At 39.2% G+C, this 16,207-nt stretch overlaps 3 protein-coding genes across 6 annotated transcripts in view; 2 read left to right on the top strand and 1 right to left on the bottom strand.

Annotated features, from left to right (window-relative positions):
• Positions 1-261: 261 nt before the first annotated feature.
• Positions 262-6,245, bottom strand: LOC107727927 (protein FAM222B-like). Of its 4 annotated transcripts, XM_016537971.1 has the most exons (5): positions 6,082-6,245; positions 4,382-4,506; positions 2,512-4,185; positions 1,164-1,232; positions 262-866 (listed from the first exon to the last, which is right to left on the bottom strand). In XM_016537971.1, exons 2-4 carry the CDS (start codon positions 4,458-4,460, stop codon positions 1,171-1,173), a joined length of 1,815 nt encoding a protein of 604 aa, XP_016393457.1. In that variant the 5' UTR covers positions 4,461-4,506; positions 6,082-6,245; the 3' UTR covers positions 262-866; positions 1,164-1,170. The 4 variants fall into 4 exon arrangements, with proteins under 4 accessions (XP_016393457.1, XP_016393456.1, XP_016393458.1 ...); XM_016537970.1 differs by having other exon boundaries at positions 262-1,232; XM_016537972.1 differs by lacking the exon at positions 6,082-6,245 and adding an exon at positions 5,797-5,918 and having other exon boundaries at positions 262-1,232.
• A 1,081-nt stretch (positions 6,246-7,326) lies between these two features.
• The window catches only part of LOC107727921 (flotillin-2), a 22,161-nt gene continuing 13,280 nt past the window's right edge, over positions 7,327-16,207 (top strand). Inside the window, exons 1-8 of the mRNA XM_016537963.1 lie at positions 7,327-7,535; positions 9,077-9,158; positions 9,691-9,781; positions 10,844-10,967; positions 11,066-11,184; positions 11,826-11,939; positions 12,021-12,140; positions 12,290-12,391. Coding sequence (XP_016393449.1) covers positions 7,487-7,535; positions 9,077-9,158; positions 9,691-9,781; positions 10,844-10,967; positions 11,066-11,184; positions 11,826-11,939; positions 12,021-12,140; positions 12,290-12,391 — 801 coding nt within the window. The 5' untranslated portion in view covers positions 7,327-7,486. The remainder of the gene's footprint in view (positions 7,536-9,076; positions 9,159-9,690; positions 9,782-10,843; positions 10,968-11,065; positions 11,185-11,825; positions 11,940-12,020; positions 12,141-12,289; positions 12,392-16,207) is intronic.
• On the top strand, positions 13,603-15,604 carry LOC107727923 (putative nuclease HARBI1). Its single transcript, XM_016537965.1, has one exon. It carries the CDS (start codon positions 14,517-14,519, stop codon positions 15,528-15,530), a length of 1,014 nt encoding a protein of 337 aa, XP_016393451.1. The 5' UTR covers positions 13,603-14,516; the 3' UTR covers positions 15,531-15,604.

Raw genomic sequence — 16,207 nt, 5'->3', positions numbered from 1 at the left:
ACTATAATAATTGACATTATTTACCTGTACTGATTAGTAAGCAAAACACATTTTAAGAAATGTAAAAACGAAAGGAGATTGCTTTCAAATAGAGGTGAATGTCTTAACACATTTGTGATATTAATCCAAAATAATTACTTGCTAAATAAAACTTTCGTAACCTTTTATTCCAGTACTCAAGAATCAATGAAATGTTCAACTGTACAAGAAGACAAAGACAGACACGACACACTTTGCAAATGCAATTCAAACTTTATTTTGGTTAGAGGGGAATGTTTGTGCAACACGTTCCTGAAAAAATGTGTATCTGGAATGACAGTTTTCGGTTACACAAAACAGGTGCGCACTGCTACCATTCAAGTGACATTTTGTTCTTTGGTGGAACAAGATGAGACACACTCAACTCTTAACACACACTCCTGTAGTCCAAAACTGCCATTGTGTTGTTTTGGGAAGAGGGGCAGGAAGGGAGGGGGGTAATGGGGGCAGGAGTGCATGTGCTCCAAAAGACAAAGAACTTTCCAGAGCATTCCTTCGAATGTTTCAAGGACACTAGGGAGTTCAGCAGCGTAGCTCTCGCACCTAAACTAGTGATTCAGCAGCAACTATTCACATCCGAACAGATCTTGCACCTGCAGCAGCACACGGCGGTGTTTTTTTTTTTTTTTAATGAATGATATCAGTAGTATTTAAAGTAGCTCGGTCTCCCGTTTGTGAGCAGTGCATGACTTCTACGGAATGTGCACTAGCGCTGGTCCATTGTCCATCCCAACGGTCACATACACACGGTCCACATCAGCCCAGAGGAGGCACTTCACGTAGAGATAGTAACTATTAAAAGAGTAACCTGACTTTGTACTCTTGAGCTGTAACAAAGCATGAAAAGAGGATCGAAAGAAATACAAAAAGTCCAAGCTTTACAATGACATGGTTGACAGGCCAATGGAATAACTTATTACGTCAACCGACACTCAACTTATTAACAATTTTGAATTGCAAAAAAAAGGCATAATATAAATTAGATCTTAACTCTATCACAACATTTCTAAGAAATAACTTTTTTTGTAGTCGCAATAAAATAGCAGCTTCATGGGCAACGAATCCTACCGTCAAAGCTTAAACTAGACCTGCTGTTATTGAAAAACATCAGCCTGGATGCAAACCTTTTAGTCAAGCTTGCATTTCCAACGCTTGCGTTCGCCCATTACAGGAAATGACTGGAACAGGTTTTTCTGCAATGGTAAACAGAGCAAATAAAGATGCTAGTGTGGGAAACATAACATGACGTGGTGTGAATGCAACAACTGTTGCAGCCCAGTACATACATTGCTAAATACAAAAAAGAAAAAAAAACCTCTTCCTTTCGGGAGTTCGCTCCCCAAATTTATGGTTTCACAAAAACAGATTTAGCTAAATATCATTCATTTATATTCTACACCATGCCTATTGTCAAGGACAGTTCAAGGATCAAATATTTAAGGCTTCTGAGAGGCAAACAGGGAGGTTATGATACTAGGTGTCACGGCTCCACCATCTGCTCATCTGCAGTTGCTCCACCAAAGACTGACATTACCCATACTCCACTGCCAGATGGTCTGCCCTGATAAAGGTGGAGAGACTCATTCGACATAAAAGTCAAGGGAGAATGTGAGAAGAGGCACAGGTAGACCTGAGAAAGAGAGAAACTCTCCATGGGAGTTAAACCGTGGAGCATGCGATGGATCAATAATCGAATTCACAGAACAACTCAACTTCAAATGCGTCTTTTGTTTAGGTTATTTCCTGTCGAACAGACCCGTCTTGTCATATGTGCATATCCCAGTATCAGTTTGCACTTATCAATTCAGAATTAGTTACAAAAAGCACAATATGTAAACATTGAGAGGAACAAAAATAAAATCAACCTCTATACATTGTACAAGCTGTTAGTTTAGATGGAACAGCCAAATATTTCAGTATCATGGCACCCCTTAAATGTCTTCATTGTGTTAGTACTTCAAATCTCAAATAGGCCTAAACTACATACAGATGGCATTTGCTGAGAATTTCTTCTCAGCTTTTTAAATAACGGACATTTGCTAATCAAAAAGATAAAGTGAATATATGCGTGTTGTGTGGTACATTTTTCATTTACATAATACAGAGCAGATAGGAATGGAAAAAACAGTGCTGATCTCATAAACTGAAGCTGTTATGGCTGTTTTCTAGAAAGAAAAAATAATTAAAATAAACTAAAATAAATAAATGGCTACAGTGTTTTCCAAAAGCTACTTAAGAAATCTAAACTACTAAAATTATTTTAAAAAATCCAAGTGGCACATGGGGGTTCAGCTTTGTGGTACCCACGTAAATCATTGTACAGGAAACATTCAGTAGATCACTTGCAAGACTGAGAACAAAACGGGAAGAGGGGGGAATTTTTTCCTTGCGCTCAGACTAACACTGACTAGCGTCAACTGGCCGCAGCTCATCTGTACCCTGGGTGGTGGATGTGCACATTTCTACTATCACCTGAATCTGTGGCCCTGCTGACTGAGGCTCTATGCATCTTTGCCATTGTGCCCGGATTCTGTGCTCGGAAGCAGGGCGCCTGGAAGTCGCCACCCATATACTCCATGGTCTGCATCAGGTTTGTCTGGCTGGAAATGGCTGCCCCGGTCCTATACTGTGCTCCGGGGGTGCAGTCTATGGAGGCCCCTGAGAGGCCCCCGTGGAACGGGCCCACCAGGTCTTGAGACCCTGAGCTGTCACTGTTTGGCGTGGGCAGGATGTTGTTCCAGGGTGGCTGCATGTAGTGGCTGTTACTGTAACTCATGGGCATCCCGTTGACCGGAGGAGATGGAGTTAGTTTATCAGTAGAGGACTTCAAGTTGAAGGGATGCGCCATGCACACCTCCTGCGGGTAGCCCATATTCTTAGTGAGGAACCCTGGTCCAACTAGACCGTCTCTGGGGAGATTCTTGCCCTGGTGAGCCGCTCCCTCAGGAAGGTGCTGAAGGTGTGCAAAATGGTGTTGCCCCCAAGGGCTCTGCTGTCGTTGTTGCTGGGGCAACTGTGGCTGGGATTGCTGCTGCTTCATCTCACTGTGGTAAAGAGGCATCCTGTTCATGGCAGCGATGTCAGGCAGTGGCAGAGTGGGAGCAGGACCACCTTTGTCAGAGTTACCAAGGACACAAGAAGGCGGAGGACCCACACTGGGATGGGTGCACACCCGAGAGCTCGCATTGATGAGTTGGTTGCGGCTGATGGGACTGGGGTTGGCAATCTGTCCTTTGCACATGGAGGTAGAGCCCATACCAGCCCGAGCCTGGCAGAACTGGTTGATCTGATTGACGATGCTGCTCAGGTCACTGGGCCGGTTCTGGTGTAAGCTGGCAGCCATGGACAGCGGGATGGTTGAGGTAGACACAGTCACATTGGGAGGGGCGTCGGCATCGGGCAGCTTGCGTGGCATCTGTAAGCCTGCCAGGGGGGGCTGTAAGACTCCGGGGGCCGGAGGGCCGGCGCAAGAAGCCTGTGGCATGGGCTGGGATTGAGAGAAGCCCTGGGAGTGCTGCAGGTTCACAGACTGCGCCATATCGGGCAGATGCCGGAGTCCTTGCGGACCAGGCAATTGTGGCTGCTGCTGCATGAGAGTCTGTTGGTGGTTTAGGGCGTGGTGTGGTACTGGCGGTTGGTGAGCCTGGCTCTGATGCAAAGCCTCCTGGTGGGCCAGACTCTGCTGTGGTTGTAAACTGCTTTTCTGCTGCAGGGACTGCGTATGGGCCTGCAAGGCCTGAGAATGAGCGAGACTCTTCTGGCCTAAAGGAGTCTGAAGGTGTGGAACAGTGTGAGGAACATTTAAAGTGCTGGGATTGGCGTAAAGCCCACTGTGCGGGTTCATGATGAGCTTAGGGAGAAAACGGGCTCGGCCGCCTTCGATGTCCTTGAGGATCCCTTTGACAGGGACTTTGACGATGGCCAAGAGGCCCGTCCGGGTGTTGACCTGAGGTGGGTAGGGGCTGTAGCGCTGGCTGGAGGTGTCGAGACCGTTGACGGTGCGGCGAATATGCTTCCTCTGAGGTACTTTCACACTATTGGGGAAGATTTTTATAGTCAGTGGGTTATTGGCAACTTTCTTAGCATAGGCATCCAATTCTGCTGGGGTAGGATAGTGTGCTGATCTCATCCTCTGTGTAGTGTCCCCTGTGAGCAAGAGAAGGCCAAACGTGAAGGGTAATGCAAGAAATGTGGAGCTCATATGATAGCAACTGCTTATCAGGGCTCTGACAGAGCAGGGTCAAGAGGCACAGCATCAGTTTCACTACCAAAGGGATAAACTAGGTCAAACGTACATGCAGACTAATCAGAACAAAGCTAATTTTGGTTAACGGCTGCTTACATTTCTGGAGTCCAGTGTTCATCTGCGTGTGCGAGATAAGCTGGAGAGAGGGGTTTGATACCGGCAGACAGGCCAGCATGTCACAATGAGACTAATGCAACATTGGACTCTCACTCTTCATCACACTGCAAAGGAAACAGTCACGTCAGGAACAAAAACGGATTCACATCATTCGTCTCTTAAAATACATGGTGTAAAAAAAGAAACATTGGCTATTTTCTCCTCCGAGGGCGTCATTAAAGAGATCCAATTTTACGTGTAGATGTAGGTTTAATGGAACACACTGTGCAATGGGACTTAATGGGAGTAATAAATTATTACGAGGAAATTTCTAGTTTAATTAGTGGCGGTTTGCTGCAACAAAGCAGCAGAAGCGATAATCAAAACGTCTTAGATTAAAAGACCTGCAGACTGAAAATCAGCACACAGTGAATATCCCAACAAGCTAAGTAAGTAATATTGGGTAGAGCATGCTAGTCAACAAATGACATGATTTACAGCTGGCCGCAAGAAAACGGCAAGCACAGAAGTGTACAAAGGCCCTACCCTTGCTAATTCACCTGAACATCCATCAAACGCTGTAGCTATAGATCTCTGTAACTGCCTCATTGTAGCCATTTATTTAAATATCATGCATTCAAGCATGACCTTTTAAAATAGCTCTCTGAAACAGCTGGTGTCAGGGCCCACGGTGCACACCCTGCAGTTTGAGTGTCAGGAGTGCGATGCAAACGCATTCTCCCGTCTGCCTGGCAGGTGCCCAGGGGCACGGCAGGAGATGCAGCAACACGACCACAGGCCTCTTGCTCCCAGCCCTCCAATCTGAGATGTGCAGGTGTCAAAAAGTGCAGTTAAGACATAGCCTGACATGTTCTGAGCTCCCAACCCCCAGCTATTTTCATCAGGGAGCTGCTTTAATTTTTACACTGAAGGAGGTGTTATCAGCTAAAGCTGAGTCTCACAATGCCCAAAACATCCTGGATTTGTTTAGAATCAGAGATGACCCATGCATGTCCTCTTATATCATCCCCAAAACGGACCACTGGATGAGGGGAGTTGTTTATTTAGGTGGTGCTCTACAAAAAAAAAATAATCAATTCAATATCTAAACGAACTCACAGTTCAGAGCTCTTACAAGCAAATACTGTGCAGCCAAGCAATATTCTTGGCTAACTTTTAAGCTGACACACATTTACAGTCGTAATTAAAAACAACAGGAGCTTTGGAAGAGCTGAGTTACATTGTGAAATATCATAAACACAATTAGCCAAGCATAAAACCAAAGCACAGAGTTTAAAGTACAATTTGTGGTTGCCATTTCATCCACCCTATAATAAACCTTCTAGCCACCAAACTTTGCTTAGCCACAAGCTACATGCATTACAATTATCCCAGATCAACACAGACACACTTACACAATTTAGGGTCACTGTAGCACACATCTGCCCTTGTAGATAAGATGTATCCGGTTGGCTGAAGGTTTGTCGTGCCCATTTAACGCCTAGCAAACTACCAACCAATCTAAGCGGTGATCAGAGTGAGATCTGATCCTGTCTTGGTACCTCTGCCTCTACACTTGCTACAACCCCTAGCATATAGCCTGTGTCTTCTTTGTGCGAGCCACTGACCGGCTTTCATCTCACAGCTTCTTAAAACCGCATTAAAATGATCAGGTGGGAGGTGTCGAAAGCGAAACTTACTCTCTGGTTTCGGGATGAGACGTGCGATTATTTAAAAGAGCATTTTGCTAGGTTGTTCGGCACCTGTGCTCTGCTTGTGTCGGATAAAGCGCTTGTCTAGTCACTGCTGCTGCCCAGTGCCCACTGCTGCAGCCTATAGCCGCGCATGAGCAGTAAGCTTTTCCCACATGTCTTCCTCGCTGAGGTCGGCGAAACGCGAAGTTCATTTGGGCACTACGCGCCACCTACTGAATGGGAATTACACTAGGTCACATTTTTACTCTGATTATTATATTATATTATATTATATTACGAGACCTAATTTTACGACCCTTAAGTTTTTTTTTTGCATTTTTGTTATAATTGCATTCAAATATGCTGTAATACAAGTATTTTTGTTATGATTTTATGTCACAATGCAAAAATAAATGAATAAATAAATAAATAAACCTAAATATTTGTTTAAAATTTTTTTTAAAAAAAGCCTATTTTTAAGACCCTTAATATTTTTATGTGCCCTGACTCAATATTTGGCCCTATTGCATTAAAAATGACTGTAATTCAAATATATATTTTAAATAAATCGGACCAATGTGTCATTTGTATTTCTGTTTTTATATCACAATTTATATTTTTAAGACCCTTAATATTTTCATGTGTCCTGACTCAATATTTGTCTCTATTGCATTAAAAATTACTGTAATACAATTTTTTTTAAATAAATCAAACCAATATGTCATTTCTATTTCTGTTTTTATGTCACAATAAAAAAAACAGCCTTTCTCATCGTCATTGTCATGGTATATCATGTATATATCAAAATAAGTATAATGGTCTTTTTTACCATCTGATACCATCAGTGCACCATAGTACCACAAAATTAAGTGTTTCTTTATCAATTATAAAATGTATAAATGCATAAAATCTACCGCTGATTCCACTAAAATTAAAAAATAAATGGCGACAGAATATAATGGAATAAACATTTAAAAGCTAATAAAACATAATATCACATGTAGGCTACAACACGTAGATTATATCCATGCAGCTCATCAATAAAAGCACGTAATGTGCAGACATGAATACAGTCAGCATTTACAGTAATCATGACAACACAGAGTCTGTGTCTCAAAACCTAGTGAGCTGCCTACCTAGACAGCATTTTTGGGCCATCACTGGCGCGTTCGAATGCTCAAAGGTGCTGTTTAGGTAGGGAGCTCGCTAGGTTTGGCAAACACAGCCATACATTATCACGCACCACCCTTCCTTCCTGTGGTGGGTAGTGTCGCCTGTGTTGACACACATTTATTCTCTCACTAGGGCGGAGATTTGTTCATTTTACGAGTCAAAAATCTGCTAAATAAACGCTTTATGTAATAGATAGCAATACATACGAAAGGATTATTGTTTGGTATTAAATGCAAGTATGGGTTGCTGCCTGACTGTTGGACCAAATGAAGCGCTCGTTGTGTCAGGTATCGTGATGTGTTTTACTACAGCTTATTATATCGAGAGTTTATTATTTGTATGCAATTATTGCAGTCATTCTTTAATGAAGTGTGCATATCAATGTTTGTTTTCGCAAGTAAGTTACTATGAATTATGTGGTAAATAATATCATCCAGTCGTGTTTTAGCTAGCTACAGCTGCTGTTAGCTCAGCTCATCCGACTGTTTTAAACTATTTTAGTCGTTTTTAACTTATCATATTTCCGAAACATATGATAAATTCGAGCGTAAAAGTATTCAATTATGAAACTACTCAATTTTTGCTATTAATTTCCCCTGCATCCCGTTACGCTTTAACCGTGATTTAATATTTAATATCTCTTTACAGTAATTCATAACTAATTATGAATTAACTATGATTATTATAATCATAACTATGATTTATATTCTCGAAACGGCCACTTTGATGCTTAACAGTGATAAGTTGTGGCTACATTGTGCTGAATTTATGCAGATTTCTTCAAAAAAAAAAAGAAGCTGTTTTGCGAAATGGCAACGTAAAATACTATGTTTTTTTAGCATTTACCATAGCAATAGCACCCTTACAAAAAGTGCTTTTACTGTTTTTTGCTATAGTGATGATATCAGATAATAATACCATTGTATTTACATGGTACTCCAGGGTATCTCCAAGAATGCTATAGTACCATAGTATATATCCAAAATCAAGGTATTACCATAGTACAATTTTGTATGCACATATTTTTTGTCTTTAGTACTATGGTCTAGTAAAAGTTTATTACCATGTGGTACCATGTAAATACCATAGTACAGGGGTTTGTAATATTTTATACGCCACAGACCCCCAGATATGATCATCTTGGTACGAGGGACCCCCATCTTAAAATTTAAAAGCCAGCTTCATATTTTCATGTATAAAGACCAAATTTATATTGTGAAAAAAGATGATAAATATTTCATCCAAATTATTTATTCATTTAGTTCCTTTAATATTATTTTATTACATTTTTATGCTGTTTTTGTCTAAAAATTTCCACAGACCTTCTAGCACTCCCTGGAACACAGTAAAAAAAATAAATAAATAAAACGTATAAAAAAAAAACTTGAATTAAAATAAACTTAAAGTTCATTTTTATTTTACCTAGTTGCCAAGGCAAAAATTCTTTTTTTTCCCCCCATTTAGTTTAATTTGATATAAAAATGGTACCAAGATAACTAATACTTAAACTGAAATAAAAAGTAATTATTTAATTAAAACTATAGATATTTTGAAAAAATAAAAAATAAAATGAAACAACACAACAAAATTACTAAAAACTTTAAAATTGAATGATAAAAATTAAAAATAATTCAAAATCTATAATAGTATCTCAATGATGCTAAAATAACACTGATGGTACCATGGTATGACTTTTTTTGTAAGGGCATCTATCATAGCATCTTCTAGCTCATTCAAAGTATGAATCACCATTGAACTCAGTTCACACAGATCCTGTCCTTTTCTTTTGAGATTATCACTGCAATCACAAGTGTTTTTTCTCTCCTAGGTGCCTGTTGTGGGTCAGATGCAAAGACGTATGTGGTGGGAGGCTGGGCGTGGGCATGGTGGCTTATATCAGACACACAGAGGTAATGCCAGTCAAATAAATGAGGATCACATTTCACTGCTCAGTGCAGTAAATGTAGTCAAAGTTCACTATAATAACAACACACAGTCAATGTTTAGCTGTGACTATAATGCCTGACCTTAGAAAACTAAAAGGCACGCCTGGTCAGGTGTGTTTGTCAAACCAGTTTGGCTGTATAGAGGCCTTCAGAGATTGCTTTAAGAGATACTTTAATCATATACATCTGTCGTTTGGATATTGATGTGGTACTATTTCTGTTGGCTTCTTAAATTTCCATGATCAGCTGAATTAGTTGATTTATGAGCTGATCTGATGCTTTTCTATCGAGCGTTTGCTTCATGCTTTCCCGTGAACATCTCTCTGATTGCATTCTGAACTTCCTGTGAGCCACTGCTGTTGTCTTTGGCACTCTTGTCCCCATTTTTTGAATTCTGCGACGCTAACAAGCTTTGGAAAATCAGGTTTTTCTTGTCTTAGGCATTGTGTAGTTATACTTGAAGGTTGTGTTTAACTTTGGATATTTTTCCCCCCAGAATTACACTAGAGATTATGACACTACAGCCTAAGTGTGAAGACGTGGAGACAGCGGAGGGAGTCGCTATTACAGTTACAGGAGTTGCTCAAGTAAACACTCTCTCATGGACCACTCACAGATCATTTACTGTTGTTTTATTCAATTTATTCTTAGATTTCCATCATTTACTTCATTATTGCAGTCATTATTGAAGCTTAGTATCAGTACATTTTTGGGTCTTGAAAGTTATAGTATACACTATCGATCAAAAGTTTGGTGTCAGTAAGATTTTTATTTATTTTTTATTTTTTGGAAAGAAATTAATACTTTTATTGAGTAAGGATGCATTGAATTGATCAAAAGTGACAGTAAATACAATAATAATATTACAGAAGATTTGTATTTTAAATACATGCAGTTTTTTTTTAACTTTCTATTCATCAAAAAAATCCTGAAAAAAAATGTATCACATTAGCACAAATATATTAATCAGCACAATTGTTTTCATCATTGATAGTAATAAGAAATGTTTCTTGAGCAGCAAATCAGTGTATTAGAATGATTTCTGAAGGATCATGTGACACTGAAGTAATGTTATTTTAGTATCATTGAGATACTATTATAGTTTTTATTAATATCTTGAATTCGTTTTTTACTTTTTAGTTTTAGTAATTTTGTTGTGTGGTTTTTGTAATTTTCATTAGTTTATATTGTTTAAAAAATAAATGTCTATATGTGACCCTGGAGCACAAAACCAGTCTTAAGTCGCTGGGGTATATTTGTAGCAATAGCCAAAAAATACATTGTATGGGTCAAAATTATCGATTTATTTTTAATGCTAAAAATCATTAGGATATTAAGTAAAGATCATGTTCCATGAAGATATTTTGTAAATTTCCTACCGTAAATATATCAAAACTTCATTTTTGATTAGTAATATGCATTGCTAAGGACTTCATTTGGACAACTTTAAAGGCGATTTTCTCAATATTTAGATTTTTTTGCACCCTCAGATTCCAGATTTTCAAATAGTTGTATCTCGGCCAAATATTGTACAGCTTTTGTACAGCTTTCAGATGATGTATAAATCTCAATTTTATAAAAAATTGACACTTAAGACTGGTTTTGTGGTCCAGGGTCACATATACACTCTTGCCTTGTGTTTTCATCAGGTCAAGGTCATGACTGACAAAGACTTGCTGGCTGTTGCCTGTGAGCAGTTTCTGGGAAAGTCTGTCATGGAAATCAAGGCTGTGGTCCTGCAAACCCTAGAGGGACATTTGCGTTCTATCTTAGGTTAATAGATAACTAACAATTACAGTAACCTCATTAAAAAACAATGCTGACGGGTGTGATTCTATGAAGCTGATGTTCTGTTGCTGTTCTTACGACAGGCACTTTGACAGTGGAGCAGATCTACCAGGACAGAGATGAGTTTGCTCGGCTGGTGAGGGAGGTGGCAGCTCCTGATGTGGGCCGGATGGGCATTGAAATCCTCAGCTTCACTATAAAAGTAAGATATGTGTGTTTCTTAATGCAAAATCATACTCATGGACAAGGTGAGTCCTGCCTCCATTCTAGACCTCAGTGACACCTTGAACCAGTATACGTGTAGAATAAATATTAAATCAAGGGAACCAGATTGATTTCTTATATAATAATACTAAAGTACTATTATAGTATTTATTAATATTTTGAATTAGCTTTTATTTTTATATTTTCAGTTCATTTTAATTTGAATCTTAATTGAATTTATCTTAATTTGTTCAGTTCATTTAAATTTAATTAATCTACGTACTAAATGAATTTTAGTAAGTAAATTAAATTTAGTAATTGTAAAAGTTAATTTGTTAGTAAAAGTAACTGTTATGTGCTGGTCATTTTTTTGTGTGTGTTTTGAGTTTTAGTCATTTTAATACTTTATACTTACTTGATTTCACTTTGTTGCCAAGCAGCATTTCTAATTTTCATTTACTAATTTACAAGTTTTTAAAATTGTCATATTTAATACTTTATTTTACTTCAGCTTTAGTTAATGAAAACTATTTCACATAATTTTATGAAATATTTCATATAATTTTAAGTCATAATCAATTATTATAATTAAAATAATAAAAAATAAATAAAATATTGACACTTGTCTTTTATTTACAGGATGTCTATGATAAGCTGGACTACCTGAGCTCTCTTGGAAAAACTCAGACAGCGGCTGTACAAAGGGATGCCGACATCGGAGTAGCCGAGGCAGAGAGGGATGCTGGGATTAGAGTATGAGTCTTTATTGCTAATGCATTATCCATTAGATGTGTGGCATTCATTAGCTCCCGTTTTCTCCCACCTCCTGATCAGGAAGCTGAGTGCAAGAAAGAAATGATGGATGTGAAGTTCTTGGCCGACACAAAAATGGCCGACTCCAAACGAGAGCTGGAGCTGCAGAAAGCTGCTTTCAATCAAGAAGTGAACACTAAGGTTGGATTCAATTTCATTTCAATCCAGGGCCATCATCTTAAATCACAGTCATCTTGTTAGCTGGTGGGATGTGAGCTTATACATTGATATTTATCAGTCTCAGATGAGAGTGGTAGTAATCATGTGATATGTGTCTCTCTTGTACATAGAAAGCTGAGTCTCAGCTGGCCTATGAACTACAGGCAGCTAAAGAGCAGCAGAAGATCAGATTGGAGGAGATTGAAATCGAGGTTGTGCAGAGGAAAAAGCAGATCTCCATCGAGGAGAAAGAGATTGACAGGACAGAGAAGGAGCTGATTGCGACGGTCAAGCGTCCTGCTGAAGCAGAGGCTTACAAGATGCAGCAGCTGGCTGAAGGACAAAAGTGAGTGTGACCTCTGAATACAATTTGAACAGCTATCTATCTATCTATCTATCTATCTATCTATCTGTCCGTCCGTCCGTCTGTCAGTCTATTTTATTTTAATACATTACAATAATGTTTTGTTACTGTTTTGTGTATGTTTTATTGTATGTATTAATTATTTTTAAGTAAAGTTTTTAATAATAAAATAGTTCAAACTAATAAAATAAAATAATTCATTTAATAAAAAAATTATAAATAGGCATAAATCAGTCAAATAGACATTATAAATAATATATAAAATAAAATATATACGTAAACTAAATATATAGTTAAAATTTTTAATATATAAAAATATATAAATATACAGCCTATACTATTAAAAAAATTACTGTATTAAGGTGTGGTCACTTTTACCGTTGCTCTGAGAAATTTCATGGGTGAAATCCAGTCATTTCAATAGGAATCCATGCAATTGACTTTTTCACATGAGAGTGAAAAGTTCCCCATGCTGATTTTGCTCATGTTCATGTTGGCTACATTATTGACATTAGACAATGCATAATTTTTTGTGCACAGACTTTCACTGAAATATTGCAATACTGCACCTTTAAAGAGAATAACAAAATAAACACCAGGGCCCGGTTTTTCAAAAGGTTTAATCCGGATAAAATTGATCCGGATTTAGTAATCCTTTTTTTGCGATCCGTGATCACGTAATCCAGCTTACTTTTGGAGCCAGTTTTTTAAAGCAACATCGGATTGGATCAATCTGATCCGGATAGGAACTTTTCAGGATCACCAAATCTGGATAACCAGTGCTGGATAACCAGTGCTCAAACAGGATAGGAAATCACAATGTAGAACTATAGATATGTAAAGAGCAACAAGTAGAATAGCCAGTGTGGGGTCAATATAAGTTTATTTTTATTTGAAATGAAAACCCACACATTTAAAAAAAACTAAAAACAAGAAAAACCCCACCCCATCCTCTTCCAGCAGTCCACTCATCTGAGACCTACAACACAAACACTGTACATTGAGGATATTTATAACAAGTATCAAGTATAGATGTATTGAATTAAAAAAAAAAGACTTAATGTCAAATACTCCACAATAATTTCATACTTCCTCATCTGATGTGGAGAGACCAGCTTGTCTGAGCGTAGCCTTTAGGAGGCGGATCTCAAGTCTGGCCTTGGTTTGCTGCAGTTTGGTCAGAGTCAGTTGTTCCTCTGCCAGACGAAGCTGTGCTTCTGCCCTTTCAGTCTCTTTTTGCAGAAGTGCCTTGTAATCATCATCTTTGTTTGATGAAGGGCGCTTCAAGCCTTTCCTCTGAGATCCTGTGGCAACTACCACTGGCTCAACCAATGAGGATCCAGCTTCTTCCTCAGGAACAGAGCTGAGATTCAATATAAATACGCTCTCTGGATCAGCCTCAGGAGGAACTGGCAGATTCTCCTCCTCCTCCTCAATCCAAGGCTCGCCATCCCCTACAACACCTTGAATACCATGGAGAGCTTGCGACTTCTCACCTCCAATGATGTCGAGGACCACATCTGTGTAATCTCCCCTCTTAAATGGCTTGTTGCCTGTTTGTGGGTTTTTGGCTTCAGCATGGTCCTTTGTTGCCCTGGCCTTAAGATTCTTCCACCGCAATTTGATTTGGTCTGTGGTCCTCCTCTGGCCAGACCCTATGGCATTCACATTTTCTGTGATTAAAATCCAAACATCATTTTTCTTTTTGTTGGTATCCTTAGCAGAATTAAAACTTCCCACTATTGTTCCATAATGGCACCGAACACCCTCTAGTAGTGCATTGGTTTCAGCAGCAGTGAAGTTACAGCTTCTTGAGTCCATGGTTCCGTTGCTTTACTATAGTGAACATTGTTCATCAATTATAGGCCTTGGGTCCAATTGCCTCAATTGAACGCAAGCCAAAACTAATCAGTTGTAATAGGTGTGTTTGAAAAGACCAACTACACTGCCATATAAATCAGCCTTTCTCAGAGGATTCACAGAGAGACAGTGAAATGGCAGGTGTTGTCCACCGCCACCACCACTTTGCCAGGAGAGGATACCGTCAAAGGGTGTATGTTGAACGTACCAAGCCACTGGAGCAATACACCACTGAGGAGCTGTATGTCCGGTTTCGCTTTGGGAAGGCTGATATAGAGTACCTTGTGAACCTTCTCAGGCCAAAACTTCAACACAGAACCCAAAGGAGTCACGGTCTGTCTGTGGAAGACCAGATCCTCATTGCTCTCCGATTTTATGCATGTGGGACTTTCTATCAAGTTGTTGGTGACTATATGGGAGTGGTGAAATCAGCTGTGTGTGATGTGGTGAAAGATGTGTCAATCGCACTGGCCAGCCTGGTCAATGAATTTGTTTCTTTTCCAAAGGACAACCAGATTGCCCAGGCCAAGCGCAGCTTTTTTCTTTTGGGGAATATGCCCAATACTATTGGAGCAATCGACTGCACACATGTGCATATACAAGCACCTCGTGAGAATGAATGGGAGTTTATAAACAGAAAGGGGAGGCACAGCATCAATGTCCAACTTGTGTGTGATGCTGACCTCATCATCACCAACTGCGTTGTCAAGTGGCCTGGGTCTGTCCATGATGCACGCATCCTGAGGGAGAGCGCTCTATATAGAGACCTCCAAACCAACCGACCGGATGGCGTAATATTAGGAGACAGTGCCTACCCACTCCTACCATGGCTGATGACTCCTTTTCTAACAGCAAATACACCGGCGCAGGCACGCTTCAACACTGCTCATTGCAGAGCAAGATGTGCAATTGAGCGTTTAAATGGAGTTCTTAAGAGGCGCTTTGCATGCCTTAACTACCTGAGAGCGGAACCACAGAAAGCATGCAACATAACCCTTGCCTGTATTGTCCTGCACAACATCGCTACTAAGCGCAATGTCCCTCTCTGTGCTGACAATGATGCACCTGAGCCCCTTGGAGACCCTAACCAACCTCCTGCATTCTGCCAGAACGAGCAAACAGAGGACGTGCAACAAGGGACGCAATAGTTAGACACTATTTCTGATTTGGATTTGTTTTGGATTTCAAAAATCAGTGATTGCCATTCTTTGCATTTTTTTGGTTATTCTGTAATCATTGCATGCATCACTAATAAATATTCTAAAAACAAAAATATTTTCGATTGTGATGAATATATATATCAATTAGTGACAGAATAAAATTAATTGTTTTTGGTCAATTTTGACAGCTGTTTGGGGGATTATTTTATGAGGCCAAACTCTTTCTACTTTGCTGTAGGCCTATACTGAAAGGCTGAATACGTTAAAGCCTACCTAATCACTGTAGCCTGACGGATGAACAAATAAAATTAAAACCTTATGAATAAATAGGATATCTTGTAAGATACTGCATGATCCAAATATAGTATTATTTGATACATTTTTAAAGTTTTCATTACATTTTGGCCATGAAATCCACGCTGAATCCACCCTTCTGATGGGATCAGTTTAATCCAGATTTTTTGGATCAAAGTGATCCAAATCCTACAAAAAAGTTCTAAAAAAAACCCAAACTAAAGGTTTGATCCGGATCAAAACCAAGATTGGATTACGTGATCTAATCCGATTATGTAATCCGATTTTTCTTTTGAAAAACACATTTTCAAGATTTGATCCAATCCGTTATCCAAAATCCTAGTGGATTACTTTTGAAAAACCGGGCCCAG

Source organism: Sinocyclocheilus rhinocerous, unplaced genomic scaffold, assembly GCF_001515625.1.
Source record: "Sinocyclocheilus rhinocerous isolate Xijiao unplaced genomic scaffold, SAMN03320098_v1.1 scaffold877, whole genome shotgun sequence".
NCBI lineage: Eukaryota > Metazoa > Chordata > Actinopteri > Cypriniformes > Cyprinidae > Sinocyclocheilus > Sinocyclocheilus rhinocerous.
Note: the sequence above shows the minus strand (reverse complement) of the source record. Positions and strands in the feature narration are given on the sequence as shown.